A 17,477-nucleotide genomic window follows, 5' to 3' on the forward strand; every position below is an offset into this window, starting at 1 on the left:
AACAGAATGACAGTTCCAGCGAAAAACATCGCCAGTTGCAGTGTCATCCGTCAAAACATTTTTCAGAAGCATAAAAAACATCGCAAGTGCGGTGCACCGTTTTGGAACACGTTGAAAGAAATCTATACAGAAGTGGAGTTGAAGTTTTACCTGTAACAACATCCCACCCACTGATAATTTTAGCTCGAGCTTCGACTTGATTCAGGCTCGGTCTCGACTCGAGGCTCGAGCAAAAATTCTCAGTGGGCAGTCACGAAATATTCTAGCAGAGCTGCCAGAATCCTGCTAGAACGGTGGAACATTTCTGCTAGAATTCTGTAAGAATTTTTTAGCTCTGTAAGAACTCTGCTAGAATCCTGCTAGAACGTCGTGACTGGGATTGAACTGATTTTTTTTACTTAATAGGGTCCTAAAGCCTAAAGTAAATTTGTATGTACAACGTAAAAAAACAAGAATAAAAACCATTTCTGATCACTTTTTTTCCTTTAAGGCTAGTATGCAGATCGGAAGGAAAGGGTCAAGAAAAAAATCAAATGGGCAGCAGCGGCAGCGCAAGCAAGTCAGAGAGTATGAAGAAAAGCCCCAAGAAATCGCTCCCTCTCTTTTGTTCTGCTGTTCGTATAGAGCTTAATGACGTTTCGCGTACACAACTAGCGCACCATTTGGTTTTGCTGGCCGGACAAAATTTAACCTCACTTTTTTTCGTGTACGTACACGCAATACATGCGCACGTAGATACCTCTATAGCTGTTTCTTGACCCCCTTCCTTCCAATCTGCATATCAGCCTTTAATGTAGAACAAATTTACAAGACACACTCAAAAAAATATTCACGTTGAGGTTACGTGAAAAGCTATGTGGTATTTTTCCACTAGAGTTTTCACGTAACTTCTACGAGGTGGCCCTAGTAGAAACGGAATTTGCTGGCCAGATCATTTCACGTTGTTTCTACGTGTTTCGCACGTAAAAGCTATATGAATCGATTGATAAATTCTACATGTCTGTTTTAGTAAACATTATATGTACTTTGCAGGTATGGGTGATAACTATAATTGATTTTTGTTTTGCGAAGAGAAATAAAAAGAAATTAAGTTTAATTTGCAAAAACTCATTTTATTCATTAACTAGATTAACTGATCTTGGTCCAGTCGCGCATGTGCGGAGCAGGAAGATGTTCGAGCGAAGCTTACTGATTCCGCTGGCCTGCATGGCCGCAAGGGAACCCGTCTCGAAGTCGTTGTCGTAGATGGTCGGGTTGGTCGGCTTACATCGTCGAACCCCAGTGGATGTCCGCCTTGGTTGTAATTTCCGATGCTTGTTTCTAAACCAATCGTTTATTTGGATACAGCTTGTTGCTTAGAGCACCTTCGACGCGGACACTAAACTGGCCAGGGCCGACGAGAGAGCGGCGGCAAAGTATCCGGCGTTGAAGATCGGACCACCAAGATCGCAATCCATACTCGCAATCCTCCGGAGCACACCCGGCAAACGCTGGCCATATCCGTGACATTTTCGGTGACGTCAATTAACACGGTAGCATCGGCCACTACTGTTGGAACGAGCCTAGAAATTCATTTGCCGCCAGGAAAAAGGATGCTGCTGACAAAGAATCGGCTTCTGCGAGAAAAATATTATTAATTATTGATCAAATTATTCTAACTTTATTTAACTTACCGTTCTATTTTCACTTCAATTTTCAGGCACAAGACCGACAGCAGGTCTTCACCGTACACCATCAATTTTCATACTAAAATAATCACGTAGAAATTTTGCGGAATGGTGCACTCCAGTCACGTTGGAATTACATTTTAAAACACATAAAAGCTACACGGAAAACCCTAGTGGAAAAATACTATAAGGTTTTTCACGTAATTTCAACGTGAAAATATTTTTTTGCCAGTACACTTTCACATTATTTTTACGTGTGTCACGTAAAATGGACCTATGGAGGGGAATTTTGGGGTTACGTGATTTTTCACGTAGCATCTACGTGTGGATTATTTTGAGTGCAACATTCTAATGGGCTATCTACAATCACTTAGCTTAGAACATCTAAGTAAAGTAGTTACTTAGGAAAGTACGCAACTTACGGCCGTCATCCACAATCAACTTAAAAATTTTGCTGGGCTGATATACGTTGCTATGCAGTTGTTTGTTTACCTTTGATATTGAAACGTCAACTTACCGTAGATTTTGAAATTTTTCAAACCATACGTCAGTTTCTAATTTGATTACTTTTCCATTGTAGAAGCTAGGCTTCATTTCCATTGATTCAAATTCCTAAGCTAAGTGAAATTTTCTAAGCTAAGTGATTGTAGATAGGCCATAAGGCTTTCTAGGCCCAGTGAAAAAAATATATTTTAACCCAAAAATTACGAACTTCTCGTCACAGTGTCCTGATGCAAACATTGATCGAGCTCGAGCTGTCACTGCCCTGTGAAGTATGTTTGCTGACATATCGGGCGGCCAGTCAAAAAAAACAGCTAGAAGTCGCCTGACAAAAAACTTTTGCTAGAAAGAGATAGGAAACCTGATGCAAACAAACGTCCAGCTGTAACGTAAACATACTTTGAATGTATTGGTAAATCTCTGACTAGAAAGCCTTCTACTATGGATCAATTAAATACAACGTCCAAAAAAATTTCTACGCAGGCTCAACTCGAAAGGAAGCAGGCATTTTTGTCAATTTTCATAGGTCAGTGTTATTGATTGATGCATAAATATTTATGAGAATTCATCATAAACGTGTAAAATAAATACATAATTATGATTCATACTTATTCAGTGTATAATTTATGAAAGCGCGCGGAAATTCTGTTCAAACGAATTCGTATAAACAAACCGTTGACAGGATAGCCCAGAAAGTTAAACCAAGGATCGTTTTCAGCAAGCTTTACCGGTAATTTTAAATTTATGTCAAAAGAAATCTAACGATTACTAACCACACAGTTTAATCATTCTAGCTTTCCGCAATGAAGCGCAGATCCGCAACCCGAAAAGCTAATTCCCAAGAGGCAACACTGCCCGACGAGATCTGGGAGTTAATTTTTGACTACCTGTACCCTCGGAACCTCAGATGGGTTCGGTTGGTCAGTCGGGAATGGAACAACATCGTTCGCAACTCGCCAAAGCTTTTGGGCAAGCTTACGCTCTCGATTCCCGCTGTTTGCACAACCCAGCAGCTGCAGCAAATGGCCCCGACCCGATACCGGAACATAACCGTCCGATATGCAACCGCCGAAACTGCGCCCAAACTGAAGCTTTTCAAAGTCCGCAAGCTGGTCATAAAGCAACCCTGGATAACGGCCGCGGCAGTGGTCCGCATGGTGAGCGGCTTGTCGATCGTCGACCTCAGTTTTGTTGCGGCTAAACACTTCAACTACGAGCTGTTCGACTCGGTGCCAACTGGCCAAATGCTGACCTGTCTCGAGAGCCTTCATCTGGATTTGGGAGACAAGGATGAGTTTCTTTGCGTATTCCAAAACATGTGTCCAAATTTGAAGCGACTGAAGCTGAAGGCGGTCATGAAGCGGTACTTGGGACAGGACTACGGAGCGAAGTTGCTTGCATTCATCAGAACTACGAGGCACACGCTGAAAGAGCTGGTGTTCGAAGGAATCGACTTCTGTAACGAATCTCTCTTGCGAGATATTATCGCAGTGGAGGGATTAGAACTTGACATACTGTCACTATTGACCTGCGAAGCTCGGGACTACGACATTATGGATCTTCGGGAATCGCAAACCTTAATTGACACTCTGCATCTACCTTATTCCTGTGTAATTTGCAACAATGTAAGTGTAGACATGGACAGATTTAAGATGTTTCTCTAACACTTTTACTTTTCTAGATTTTAACCGGCATCGTAATGTATCTTCAATACCTAACGACATTGAGCGTGACCGTTGATTTCGTTGACTTAGTGCCCATTTTGTCCAACATGGCACATTTGGATAGTCTAACACTGGTGTACGATGATAACGCACCCGAAGAAACTCTGGATCTCTCCGGCTACGGAAGCACACAACTGCGCACTCTCGTGCTGATCGGTTTCAGTTTGGACAGTACTGCGCTGCTGACTTGCTTTGAAAAATGTCCAAACATCCGAAAGTTGTGGATAAAGCTCTGTCCCAAGATCAGCGTACACGACATTCTAGTCATAGCTGGCCGGCTAGAAAACCTGTACGATCTAGCCGTGAAACGCCTCAGTGACGCGTCCTGTCCGGAAAACTTTGGCGAATACTCGCTGAGCCCCTTCCGGAAACTGCGCCTGCTAAACGTGATACGAGAGACATCCTGCAAACGGGTGTGCAACCTGCTCGAGAACTGCCCCGTCCTGTACAGCTTGATTTTGTCCAGCAGCATCTTCACCGATATCGAGCTGGCGTTGATGATCAAATACATGGGAAACGTGACGGCGCTGTGTTTGACCAACCTGCCCAACATGACAGTTATGACCGCCGAGCGAGCCGTCCAGCAGTGTCCCAAGCTGGAAGTGCTGCGGATTTGCCACAATCCCAACTTGACCAGGTTTGTATCGAAGCGAGCCACGGTGTCGGTCGAGTACGAGTAAATACACAAGGTTGCTTGAATAATTATTAGCCAGCAATCGACCTCAGACATGTGCGTATTAGTTAAAAGGCATCTCCACCGCAGAGATCTAATCCAAATTTGCCCCCGTATCCAAGGGAGCAAACCATCTGACGGATGATTATTTTTCTTAATTTTTCGAGTTTCGAGAAGTTTTCATCTTCTGTACTGCAAATCTGCAAATAAAAAGTTATAAAAAAAAATTACATCCAAATGTTGCCTTTTTGAATGCAATTGAAAATTAACAAAGGTTTAAATAATGTTTTTCGTTTTAAATAATGTTGTTTTCGGCATAATAAATATTAAAATGGGAACTGAAAATGGATGCTCAACATTCAAATGAGTTTTTATCAAAAAGGATGGTGTGTACATGATGCTTTTTGAAATGTTGGCATCGAATTATTTAATTTTCTGGCAGAAAATTATAATAAATAAAAGAAATCAAAAAATGAGAAAATTCAGCAATACTAACAATAAAAACCAAAATTCAAAAAATTTGGAGAAACATTTTTTTTTTAATTCAGAAATTAAAAAATTCTGCAATTTTTAAAATCTGAAATTAAGAAATTACAAATACATAATTCACATTCAATAATTCAAAAATTGTTAAGTACAAAATGTGAAAGCTTGAAAATTTTAAGAAATTATAATTACAAATGCTAAAAGAGTTAAAAATTTCCCTGGGCTTTGTCATAATGAGTGTCATAGGTTTGAGGCTTGTTTGGCAAAGAGTATGATTTGATTCGATGTGGAATTAAAATCGAAGTGTTCAGTATATTGCTGAAGCTTCCATTTTTACACATGGACACCACTTCATGCTGCGAGAACCCACTTTGGCGCAGTCTCAGGGCTTAATCGATGGCCGGTAAGCTGTCATCGAGACAAGGAGGTTCTCCGATAGTGGAAATATCACATTTGTACAATGAACCACTACATATGTGATTTTTCCCTATCTTAATGTGGGTGTCAGGTTAGGATGCGGGTTTAAAAAAAAAGTTTTTGTAGAATTTAGGATTTTAACTATAAATATCAACTTTTAATACTTTGCCTTTAGTTATTTAGGGACAAAATTAGTAACAGTGAATTTAGTAATTCTATCAGAATCGGTTATTTTCATTCAAGTAGCATAAAAACTATTATGATTTGTCAACATTTCCGTAGAGTCTCGATCAATCAATAGTGAAATGATATCGGACTAAGTTCGTTGATCTGTTGAACTAACGGTTGTCGGATTATGATTGTATCGACCATTGTTGCGAATCGAGGATCTACTGGAATGCTGACGATTCACGACTTGTAAAATATGAACTGTTAATCTATTTATTGTTTTTGTTTTTTTTTAAAGGAGCCAGACAGGTTTAATAGAAACGTTCTAGATTTTTTTGCTATTCTTTAAAATGTCGAGGATTTGAGATAAGAGTAGCTTTCGGATATGTTACTTTAAATCTTGTATTCAATTCAAGTTAGTTACGTTATCCGCAAATGAATATTTGGAATTATATGAATAATTGAACATTTTGGACTTATGAATAACACACAACTGTGCATTTATTCTAGAGTCAGATCCATACAGCGTCAGTGTTTATTTGGTCGAAGTGTACTAATTCATTGGCAGATCTGATTCTAGTTGTAATGTACGACAAGACTACTGACGGACGTGACAGGACGAGGGCCCAGTTTAGAGGTTTCGACATCAACGATGTGCGGCTGGATCACCCTCCCAAAAAAAAAAAAAAAAAAAAAAAAAAAAAAAAATGCTAAAAGAGTTAAAAATTTGAAAATACAGATATACAAGAAATCCAAAACAATATTCAAAAAAAAGATTTTTTTTTCTATTTGATATATCAAAACTTTAAGCAATTAAATTTAAAAAATAAATCTCGGTTTTAAAAACATAAATCAGTGCTTATACCAATATTCGATGTGCTCCTCAAAATTTCCCTCCGGATAATCAAATCTCAAAATTTGTATCTTTCTCTAAATTTGGGTTAAAACTATCCGAAAATATGACTCCAAGCATGCTATAAAGTTATCTAATTTTCCTTTGGATGTTCTGTAATTTGAGATTGGGATTTCGGGAAATTGATTTTTTGTGGAAAAAAGTTAATTAAAAAATTAGCAAAAAAAATCGTGTGACTATTATTTCTGAATAGTCCTCATCAATACCTACAACTTTGCCGAAGATACTATGTCGATCAGAAAGGTCCTTCAAAAGCAACAGATTTTCGTACCATTTTTGTATGAACAGCTGGCAATGCAGGCCAAGGATTGATACCTAAGAGCATGCAATGGCACTGACCTTGTTGCGTGCTCTTCGGTTGACGTCCACGTAGGAACATCCTGGAAGGAGCGTAACTAACTAACTAACATCCGTAGTTCTGTTAGATCATCCGAATTATCTTGATCAGAACAGTATAGCTCTGGTTCCTGGCGAGTGTCCTATTTTCTTACCTCCACGTTGGCTTGGTTTTCATCATGACCTAGCTGGTGGCCTGTGGAAACGGATCGTAAACCTTTGACCACCGCGGGTCAGAGTCGAGACGGCTAGAAGAAAGGGGCGCGACAATGTGGGGAAGGGAAGTAATTTGTGATTGTAGACGGTATTGTTTTGATTCGCAGTATGTTGAGTCAACTGCTGTGGATGTACCTGAGCATCGCAGAACGGGGTTTCTCTTCTTTCCATTTCAGCTAACAGCTATCTTCTGTTTATTTTGTTTCACTGATGTTCTAAAACGGCTTCTGTTTACTATCCTTAATTTGATTTTGATTTTACTACAACGCTTTTCCACTCTATTTTACCAATTGATGCTGCTGTAACAAACTGTTTGCTTTCCCTTAATTTGGCAGCGATGTCAATTTTGTTTATCATGTGCCTTTTCTTTATTTATCTATTTGAATAATTTCTCATCTTCCCTGTAAATTGCCCTCAATACAATCCAAGCTTGTTTGTTACCTCTATTTATTAACTATTGTTAATTTCTTTATCTACTTCATAAATTACTATCTTTCTTTTACTATTGATTCTTTATATAGTATATTTCCTTCACTGTCCATTGTTTTGAAATTTCACCTTTTTCTTAAGCAAGTGAGGTTCGAGCCCTTACTCAATTTATGGAATGATCAAAGGATTAACACAAATATTACTATTGTACTTTTGAAAAACTTTTATAAAATGCTTAGGACCAAAATATTGTAACAAAACACCGCGACAAAAGAAATAGCAACATATAAACACGACTCAACAATATGGAAGATTTCAGGAGAAAACAATACACAGTAAAATAACAAGTAGTTTTTGAATTCAAACTAAAATAAAACAGTTTTTGCTCAAATGAAAGTTGATAGGCACACTTTAAATGGTTAGGCGCTTATACTTACATCAAACCCTACGTAATGTACCACCCCCGGCCGAGATAAAATGCGTAACCGGAAAAGAAGGTGTGCATGCCTGGCACGAACACTCAAAGCGTGTTCTAGCGTGCTGCTCGTACTGACTCAGAGCAAGGGTGAGATGTAGGTGTAAGGGCAGTGCGTGTTCGTCGGGAACCTGGTGCATAAGATCGGTCAAGGCCCGTTCTTACACTGAAAATTGCGAATTGCGAATTTTTGTATGAACAGCTGGCAATGACCCAAATGGCTTCTTTGTTCATAGGGAACGACCCTAAAAAAAATTGAGCCAAACAAAAAAATACAAATATTAAAAATGGTCGAAATCCGATTTCGAGACCGAGACAGATTTCGTAGAGAATTGGTCAGTTTCAGAATTTTAGAATTTAGGAATTTGAGAATTTAAGAATTTAAAAACGTAAGAATTTTAGAATTAGGGAATTTAAGAATTTTAGAAGTTAAGAATTTGTGAATTTAAGAATTTAGGAATTTAAGCATTTCAGAATTTAGGAATTTTTAGAATTTATGAATTTATGTAGTTAAGAATTTAGGAATTTAAGAATTGAACAATTTAAGAATTTAAAAACGCAAGAATTTTAGAATTGCGAAATTTCAGAATTTAAGAAGTTAAGATTTTCAGAATTTCAGAATTTCAGAATTTAGGAATTTATGAATTTAAGAATTTATGAATTCAAGAATTTAAGAATTTAGCGATTTAAGAATTAAAGAAGAATTTAAGAATTTAAGAATTTAAGAATTTAGCGATTTAAGAATTAAAGAAGAATTTAAGAATTTAAGAATTTAAGAATTTAAGAATTTAAGAATTTAAGAATTTAAGAATTTAAGAATTTAAGAATTTAAGAATTTAAGAATTTAAGAATTTAAGAATTTAAGAATTTAAGAATTTAAGAATTTAAGAATTTAAGAATTTAAGAATTTAAGAATTTAAGAATTTAAGAATTTAAGAATTTAAGAATTTAAGAATTTAAGAATTTAAGAATTTAAGAATTTAAGAATTTAAGAATTTAAGAATTTAAGAATTTAAGAATTTAAGAATTTAAGAATTTAAGAATTTAAGAATTTAAGAATTTAAGAATTTAAGAATTTAAGAATTTAAGAATTTAAGAATTTAAGAATTTAAGAATTTAAGAATTTAAGAATTTAAGAATTTAAGAATTTAAGAATTTAAGAATTTAAGAATTTAAGAATTTAAGAATTTAAGAATTTAAGAATTTGAGAATTTAAGAATTTAAGAATTTAAGAATTTAAGAATTTAAGAATTTAAGAATTTAAGAATTTAAGAATTTAAGAATTTAAGAATTTATGAATTTAAGAATTTAAGAATTTAAGAATTTAAGAATTTAAGAATTTAAGAATTTAAGAATTTAAGAATTTAAGAATTTAAGAATTTAAGAATTTAAGAATTTAAGAATTTAAGAATTTCAGAAGTTCAGAAGTTCAGAATTTCAGAAGTTCAGAATTTCAGAATTTCAGAATTTCAGAATTTAGGAATTTAGGAATTTATGAATTCAAGAATTCAAGAATTTAAGAATTTAGCGATTTAAGAATTAAAGAAGAATTTAAGAATTTAAGCATTTAAGAATTTAAGAATTTAAGAATTTAACGGTGCACATCAACCAGAGCTTTTGCACCCAGATTTTTGTTACAGACTTTTTAGTATCTTCAAAACTACGGGTACTATCGAAATATTTTTTTATTCATCCCCTAAAGTACTTTCCACAAAGTAACTTACAACAAAGTTTGATTAATTTTACAATCCCGTTATTGCAGGATTGGGTCCGTAAGTTTGACAATTTTGGAATAAGAAGGCAACAACTTCCTTCGTTGCTGTGCACCCTTAAGAATTTAAGAATTTAAGAATTTAAGAATTTAAGAATTTAAGAATTTAAGAATTTAAGAATTTAAGAATTTAAGAATTTAAGAATTTAAGAATTTAAGAATTTCAGAATTTAAGAATTTAAGAATTTAAGAATTTAAGAATTTAAGAATTTAAGAATTTAAGAATTTAAGAATTTAAGAATTGAAGATTTTATGAATTTAAAAATGTAGGAATTCAGGAATTAAGGAATTTATAAATTTAAGAAATTTTGCATTTAAAAATTGAAGAATTTCATTATTTTGAAAAGAATCAGAGAAAATCAGAATTTTTGGAATATGATTTCAGATTTGAAGTATACAATCAAGATTTATTAATTAAAAATTAAATTTTTTTTTGTTGAAATTCCAAATTCCACAAATTTAATTTGGTAATTTTTAAGGCAATAACACCATTTAAATTTGACTAAAATATGGTCGTAGAATTCGAATTTGATGATAAAAGTGGCAGTGCGTGGCCGAATGGTTACGCTGTCCGCTTTGTAAGCGGATGATTCTGGGTTCGATTCCCATCTGCTCCAACCTTCCATCGGATGAGGAAGTAAAATGTCGGTCCCGGCCTTGGTTGTTGTTAGGCCGTTAAGTCATTCCAGGTGTAGGAGTCGTCTCCCTGCTATAAGTACAAACAACACACCAAACCAAACCTGCTCCGGTGGCATCGCTGGCGGCGGTTGGACTCGCAATCCAAAGGTCGTCAGTTCGAACCCTGGGGTGGAAGGTTCCTTGGAGTAGAAAGAGGTTTGGGTGCTCTCCCCATTCAAGCCTTCGGACTCCTAGGTTCGAGCAGAAACTTGCAATAGAGACCACAAAAGACCCGGGGGTGATAAAAGTATGAAAATAAAAAATACTAAATGCCCAGTCACGACTTTCTAGTAGAGTTCTTACAGAGCTGGATATTCTTACAGCATTCTAGTAGAAATGTTCCACCTTTCTAGAAAGCACTTGAAAACTTAAAATAAGCATTCTTTAGCATGTCTTCCTATTATGGTTAGATATTATGAAAAAGTACACTAGAAAATTACAAACATAGCTTGGGATATTTACTGACATTTATTGTTCAAGATCAAACATTAATCACACAATCAGTACGTTTACGTCTCAGTGAAAACTCCCTCGCCCACACTCTCATCCTGCTCCGTCGCCACCTCCCCTTGCTGTTGCTGCTGCTGCTGCTCGACCTCTCTTCTCTTGAGCAGCACGTGGCAGTTCTCCTTCAGGTGGCGATTCAGATTGCTCGGCCGGGTGAAGCGACTGTAGCAGTGCGGACACTCGACCCGCCCTTGGGTCGGCGAGTCGCTCCTCTTCGGGGACGCCCCTTCGACGTTCGCCGTTGCCGCGTTCGGACAGCCGTTGTTGAGATGGCGCGTGAGGGCCGCACTTTTGCCGTACCACGCGAGACAGAACTTGCACTGGAACTTTTTGCGCGTGCAATAGCCCAGGTTAACGTGGCGGTTCAGGTTGGAGGATTTGTTGAACGCGCGGCCACAGTTGGGGCACTCTTTTTTGGTGGTGCCCAGCGAGCAGAACTGCATGTGCCGGGACAGACCTGTGGAGTTGAACTTTTTGTTGCATTTGGGGCATTGCTTGGCGTTGGATTTGCGTGGTTTGTACAGCGCTGTGCAGCTGAACTGAAGGTGGCGCAGCTTTTTGGCTTTTGAGTACAGGACCATTCCGCAGTACGCGCACTGATGCTGGGGACTCTCTTCGTCGCTGGATTGCTGGTGTTGCTCTGCGACATCCATCGCTTCGTCGCTATCTGCTTCGTTCGGGGATGGTTCGAGCTTCACGGGAACCTCGACAAACTGGATCAAATTGTTATCGGAACTGGTGGCAGCCGGTTCTTCCGGTTCCGAAGCCGGCTCTTCATTGGCTGTCGCTTCTGCCGTTGAGCAAGTCACTCCCTCGTGGGCCCAGACTTGCTGATGTCGGGCCATGTTAAACTTTTTGTTCGACTGATAGCCGCATCCGTTACAAAACAAAACTTGGGTACCTCCACGTGGAATGAAGGTACTTTTTCGCTTCTTTTTACCACTTGCAGCGGTAGCGTCTTCCACCTCTTCTTCCGCAACATTTAACTCTTCCGGCTCGAACGTTTCTCCCATTGGTTCCTGCTCGGGCCACTCGTCCGAGGCATCCGAGGATTCGTCACCGCGTTCGTCCCGTTGGAAACCCTTTTTGCACACTCCGTGCAGCAGCATCTCGTGGACTTCCCAGCTCGCCAATGTTTCAAATCCGGCCAAGCACACGGAGCAGACATGCGCGTGGCAGCGGCTCCGGCGAAGCTCGAAACCTCGCCGTTTCAAGAAATGCTCCTGCTTGGCATGCTCTTCCAGCTCGTCCAGACTCGACGTCACTTTGGAACACTTCGGAATGCAGCAATGAAAGGTCATTTTCGGCATTGCAATCGGTTTGATCGCCGGGATTACAGCGCCATCGTCGTCCGGGTTAAGTGCCACTCCATACCGGAAGTTGGTGTCCGTTCGGCGGCACTGCTTCCAAAAGGTGAACGCACCGTCCAGCAGCACCAAACAGTCCGGACAAATGTGCTGCGGAAGCGTGTCGTTGGTCGAGAACTGTAAAAGATTCTCCCGTAAAATTGCATCAAAATTTGTGCAACACTTGCAAGAACTTACCTGCAACTGGGTGCAGTAAACCAGCATCAAGTAAATCGGCTCCTGGTGGCTTTCGGAAATGGAATTGACCGACACCCCTTGGAACTCATCACGGCGCGTACAGGTTCGGCAATTTGTGTCCATCGCGAACCGATTCTCTCTCTTAAAAACTTCTTTTGAGTTTATTTAAAATTGCGGAGAAATTTACGAAGAAAATTTAGGGCTTGTTTACATGATGCGTCTCACTTGACAGTTCTCGAAGCAGAATTCATCTCCGTTGAGTTTGCAATTTCACAGCAGAGCGTAAACTGGTAACCCTATAATCTGCCGGCAAGTCAAAATCGTCAAAACAAATCAGTTTGCTTTCGGTTCCTGCGGGCCAGCTTGCAGATTACGATTTTCCAGTGCAATTTCTGTTGCGACCATGTCCTCGCCGGCACCCAAATCACCGGAAATGTCGGACAAGAGCCGAAAGTACGACCGGCAGATTCGGTAAGCGCTGGCAACGGTTCTTCTAGCTCTCGTCGGATTAATTACGGATTTTTCCCCCCCTTCAGCTTGTGGGGCGAACACGGCCAAACCCTGCTGGAGAACGCCCAGATCTGTCTGATTAACGCGACCGCGCTCGGTACGGAGATCCTGAAGGGCGTGGTGCTGCCCGGCATCGGCGGCTTCACCATCGTTGACAGCGGGCTCGTTACGGAGGAGGACATCGGTTGTAACTTTTTCCTTGACTCGGGTTCGGTCGGGCAGTCCCGGGCGCGCAGTTGTATGCAGCTGCTGCAGGAGCTCAACCCGGACGTGAACGGAGAGTACGTGGACGAAGCGGTGGACCAGCTGATCGACGGCCAGCCGGAGTTCTTCAAGAGCTTTGACGTAATCGTGGCCACGGCCGTCAGCGAGCGGACTATCGTGCGACTGTCCAATCTGCTCTGGGACATGCACATCCCCCTGCTGGTTTGCCGCTCGGTGGGCTTCTACGGGGTCGCCCGGCTGCAGGTCAAGGAGCACTGCATCGTGGAATCTCATCCGGACAGTCACCAGAGCGATCTCCGGCTGGAGCATCCGTTCGAGGCACTTCGCAAGCACATGGCCGAAACGGCCATCACGTCAAAGGTGCCCTGGCTTGTGGTGATGTACAAGTGTCTGGAGGAGTGGGTCAGCGCGCACGACGGTCGTTACCCGGCCAATTACAAAGAGAAGACCGAGCTGCGAGACTTGATTCGGTCCAAGATGAGTGCCGACGAGGAGAACCACGAGGAAGCGATCAAAGCGGTCAACTCGAGCTTCGGCGGGGGCAAACCAAACTCCGCAATCAAGGAGATCCTCGCGGACGACTGTTGCATCAACGTGAACAAGGAGAGTAACGCTTTCTGGATCCTTGCTCGCGCCCTTCGCGACTTTGTCGAGAACGAAGGCGCCGGTCTGCTACCACTCCCAGGTGTCCTCCCCGACATGACCGCCGACACGGCGTCCTACATCAACCTGCAGAATGTGTACCGTTCGCAAGCCGCGCACGACTCCGAGATCGTCTACCGTCGCGCCCGCCAACTCCTGAAAGAACTCAACAAACCGAACGACCTCATCACCGAGAAGGACGTCCGACTGTTTTGCCGCGAAGCCGCCAACATTGCCATCGTCCGCGGGACCAAAATCGCCGTCGAGTACGACAAGGGCTACAAGGCGACGCAGATCTCGACCGGCCTGGAGACGCCCAACTCGTTGATGGCCCACTACGTGACGCTGCGTGCCGTGGACAAGTTTCAGGCCGAGCACGGCTACCTGCCCGGCGAGTGCCAGGTCGAGGTGGACACGTCCCGCATCAAGGGACTGGCGGCCAAAATGGTCAGCGAGTGGGGCATCAGCACGCCGATCAGCGACGATCTGGCGCACGAGGTGTGTCGTTACGGCGGAGCGGAAATTCACAGCATTTCTGCGTTCTTTGGCGGCTGCATCGCCCACGAGCTGATCAAACTCGTCACGCGGCAGTACAAGCCGTTCGATAATACGTTCGTGTACGACGGGGCCACTTCGCAGACGGAGACGTTCAAGCTGTGAGCATTGCGGGACTTGCAACGAGGGCATCTGAACAACTGGAACTGGATTCGTACTTGGTGATTTATCGTATCTCTTATTGGAACTTAGCTTGTAGGGGGCAGTAAAATAAAGCTGTTATCTGAAATTGAATGACTTGATTTTTGTTATGCTATTTTCTGAAGTTAATTAATTAATTATTGATTAATTTGCTTTTTAAAATTTTTCAAACGAAACTTTATCACTGAAAAGTTGTCCTGAAAAAATACGTCATTTTTTGATTACTCAATCATTAGAAAACCGTGGTGATTATTGCACTCGATCGTAATTTCTCGACTCACGACAAATTACGACTTACCATCGAGAAATTACGATCGTAATTTGACTGTTGAGAAATCTCGATCATGGATCGAGAAATTACGATCGTAATTTGTAATACCACTTTTTTGAATATTTTTTTAATTTATGCTCCATTTAAAAAAAATCTACTTATTTTTTTTAATGTGCAAAAATAACAAAATTTATATAAAATGATTTCAAAAATTAAAAAAAAAATTCAAAAATTTAAAAAACTTAAAAAAAAAACTTTGAAAATTTAAAACACTTTGAAAATTCAAAAAACTAAAAATTTTAAAAACCTTGAAAATTTAAAAGATTTTAGAAATTTTAGAAAAAATTGAAATTTAAAAACGCTTAAACAATTAAAAAAAATCAGAAATTTTAAAAATTTAAAAGCCATTAAAAATTTTAAAAACTTTCAAAAATTTAAAAAAAATAAAAATCTAAAAAACTTTAAAAAATTAAAAAAAAATAAAAATTTAAAAAAACTTTTTTTTTAAATTCGGAAATTTCAAAAATTTCACGGATTTAAAAAACTTTTTTTTTAATTTCAGAAATTTCAAAAAAAAAATTCAAAAAATTTCAAAAATTTCGCAAATTTCTTATTTAAAAAAATTAAAAAAAACTTCAAAAATAAAAAAAAACATTAAAAATTTAAAAAGCTTTAAAAATAAAAAAAAAATAAAAATTTAAAAAAAATCAAAAAAAAAATTTAAAATTTTTGAAATTTAAAAAAAAAATTAAATTAAAAAAAAATTAAATATATGAAATTAATGAAATTTAAAAAAAATTGAAACCTAAAAAAAAAACTTTGAATACTTAATTTTTATAAAACACGAATCGAGAGTAAAGAAATTACGATCGAATGCAATAATCACCACGAACAATTTTATTCAAATTCTCCAAAAAAAATCTCCAACTTGAAGTAAACACAGTATAAACAGCAAAAAATAGTGTCTCTTTGTAACTGTTAAACAACAATCCAAGTTTTTCAAATATTTCTGATTTTTACGAAATAGATAATATTGGTATCTTGCGCAATTTTTCAATTTTATAAATGATGCTGATAATATCAATACAGAAATGAAAAGAATTGAATTCAAACATAATGTATGTTTGAATTTGAAACAAAATCATTTAAAAAGAAAACAAAGAACAATCAAAACTAAAACTGAATGTTTCTAATTAAATGTTTTTTATTAATATGTGAAAATTTGATCTCAAGCTTGTTTTAGCTTTAGCTTAGCTTTATTTAGTTTAGACACTCAACTTATTTTCCATTATAGTTTGTCCATATAATTTTCTATACAAATTTGGCAGCTGTCCATGAAAAAAAATCAATATCTTTTGAAGAATTTTTTTTGATCGATTTGGTGTCTTCGGCAAAGTTATAGGTATGGATAAGGACTACACTGAAAAAAATGATACAATGTGAACAAAATTTGTGATTTTTAATTTCGCTTTTTGTCACGTAAACTTGATTTGCAAAAAAAACTATTTTTAATTTTTTTTTGCAAACTTTTAAGAAATTTCCAGAACGGGCAAAAATCTTTGATCGAGTTATGAATTTTTGAATCAACACTGAATTTTTCAAAAAAAAAATAAATATTGGTCGCAAAAATTTATCAACTTCATTTTTCTATCTAAAATCGAATTTACATTCAAAAAGTACTTCAGTGAAATTTTTGCTCCATTTTCAAGTTATAGCAATTTTTAGGTAAGTTTTTGGAAATAGTCGCAGTTATTCATTTTTTAAAATTAGTGCCCATGTTTGCCCTCTTTTCGAAAACAATATTTTCAATTATTTTTAATCAAGACTAACATTTCAAAACGACGTTATATTGAATGTTTGGCCCTTTTGAAATGTTAGTCTTGAAATGAAAATATTGTTTTCGATAAGATCGGAAAATTTCTCGATTGTTTTATATTTTAACATTGAAAATTTAGAATTTTTTTTAGAAAATGGTGGATTGTTTGTGTGAGACTTAGAAAACATCAATTTTCCAGATTTGAAATCTTTGCATGGCAATATCTCAGCAACTAAGGGTCGTATCAATAAAGTTCAAAAAGGCAAAATATAGAGAGTTTTCTCAGCTTCTCAAAAATATTTTTTCTAAAGTGGGTTAACATGGGCACTAATTAAAAAAAAAATTATAACTGCGACTAACTGAAAAAAGTTACCTAAAAAAAGGCTATAACTATAAAACGGTGCACAACATTACACTAACGTACTTTTTGATAGCGAAATTCGATTTTAGATCGAAAAATGAAGTTGATAAATTTTTGCGACCAATAATTCGATTTTTTTAAAAATCAGTATTGATTCAAAAAATCATAACTCGGTCAAAGATTTGGAAAAGTTGGCAATTGATGTTCCCAAAAACATATAAGAAAATAAGAAAAATAAAAATAGTGTTTTTTTGCAAAACAAGTTTTAGTGGCAAAAAGTGAAATTATAAATCACAATTTTTTACCGTGTATAATTTTTTTCAGTGTAGTCCTTATCCATACCTACAACTTTGCCAAGGACTCCAAATCGATCAAAAAATTCCTTCAAAAGATACAGATTTTTTTATTTTCATGCATTATTTTTGTAAGGCAGGGCTGTCAAGTTTGTATG

At 38.0% G+C, this 17,477-nt stretch overlaps 3 protein-coding genes across 3 annotated transcripts; 2 read left to right on the top strand and 1 right to left on the bottom strand.

The window, feature by feature from the left end:
• Positions 1 to 2,658: 2,658 nt before the first annotated feature.
• On the top strand, positions 2,659 to 4,717 carry LOC120413200 (uncharacterized). The gene is made up of 3 exons (XM_039573915.2): positions 2,659 to 2,898; positions 2,963 to 3,793; positions 3,850 to 4,717. Exons 2-3 carry the CDS (start codon positions 2,972 to 2,974, stop codon positions 4,570 to 4,572), a joined length of 1,545 nt encoding a protein of 514 aa, XP_039429849.1. The 5' UTR covers positions 2,659 to 2,898; positions 2,963 to 2,971; the 3' UTR covers positions 4,573 to 4,717.
• Positions 4,718 to 10,897: 6,180 nt separating this feature from the next.
• On the bottom strand, positions 10,898 to 12,751 carry LOC120413185 (zinc finger and BTB domain-containing protein 17-like). Its single transcript, XM_039573899.1, has 2 exons — positions 12,506 to 12,751; positions 10,898 to 12,445 (listed from the first exon to the last, which is right to left on the bottom strand). The coding sequence occupies exons 1-2, from the start codon at positions 12,626 to 12,628 to the stop codon at positions 10,964 to 10,966; spliced, it is 1,605 nt and encodes a 534-aa protein (XP_039429833.1). The 5' UTR covers positions 12,629 to 12,751; the 3' UTR covers positions 10,898 to 10,963.
• A 42-nt stretch (positions 12,752 to 12,793) lies between these two features.
• On the top strand, positions 12,794 to 14,671 carry LOC120413186 (nedd8-activating enzyme E1 regulatory subunit). The gene is made up of 2 exons (XM_039573900.2): positions 12,794 to 12,976; positions 13,042 to 14,671. The coding sequence occupies exons 1-2, from the start codon at positions 12,909 to 12,911 to the stop codon at positions 14,540 to 14,542; spliced, it is 1,569 nt and encodes a 522-aa protein (XP_039429834.1). The 5' UTR covers positions 12,794 to 12,908; the 3' UTR covers positions 14,543 to 14,671.
• The last annotated feature ends 2,806 nt before the right edge of the window (positions 14,672 to 17,477 follow it).

This window comes from Culex pipiens, chromosome 3, assembly GCF_016801865.2.
Source record: "Culex pipiens pallens isolate TS chromosome 3, TS_CPP_V2, whole genome shotgun sequence".
In the NCBI taxonomy this organism is placed as follows: Eukaryota; Metazoa; Arthropoda; class Insecta; order Diptera; family Culicidae; genus Culex; species Culex pipiens.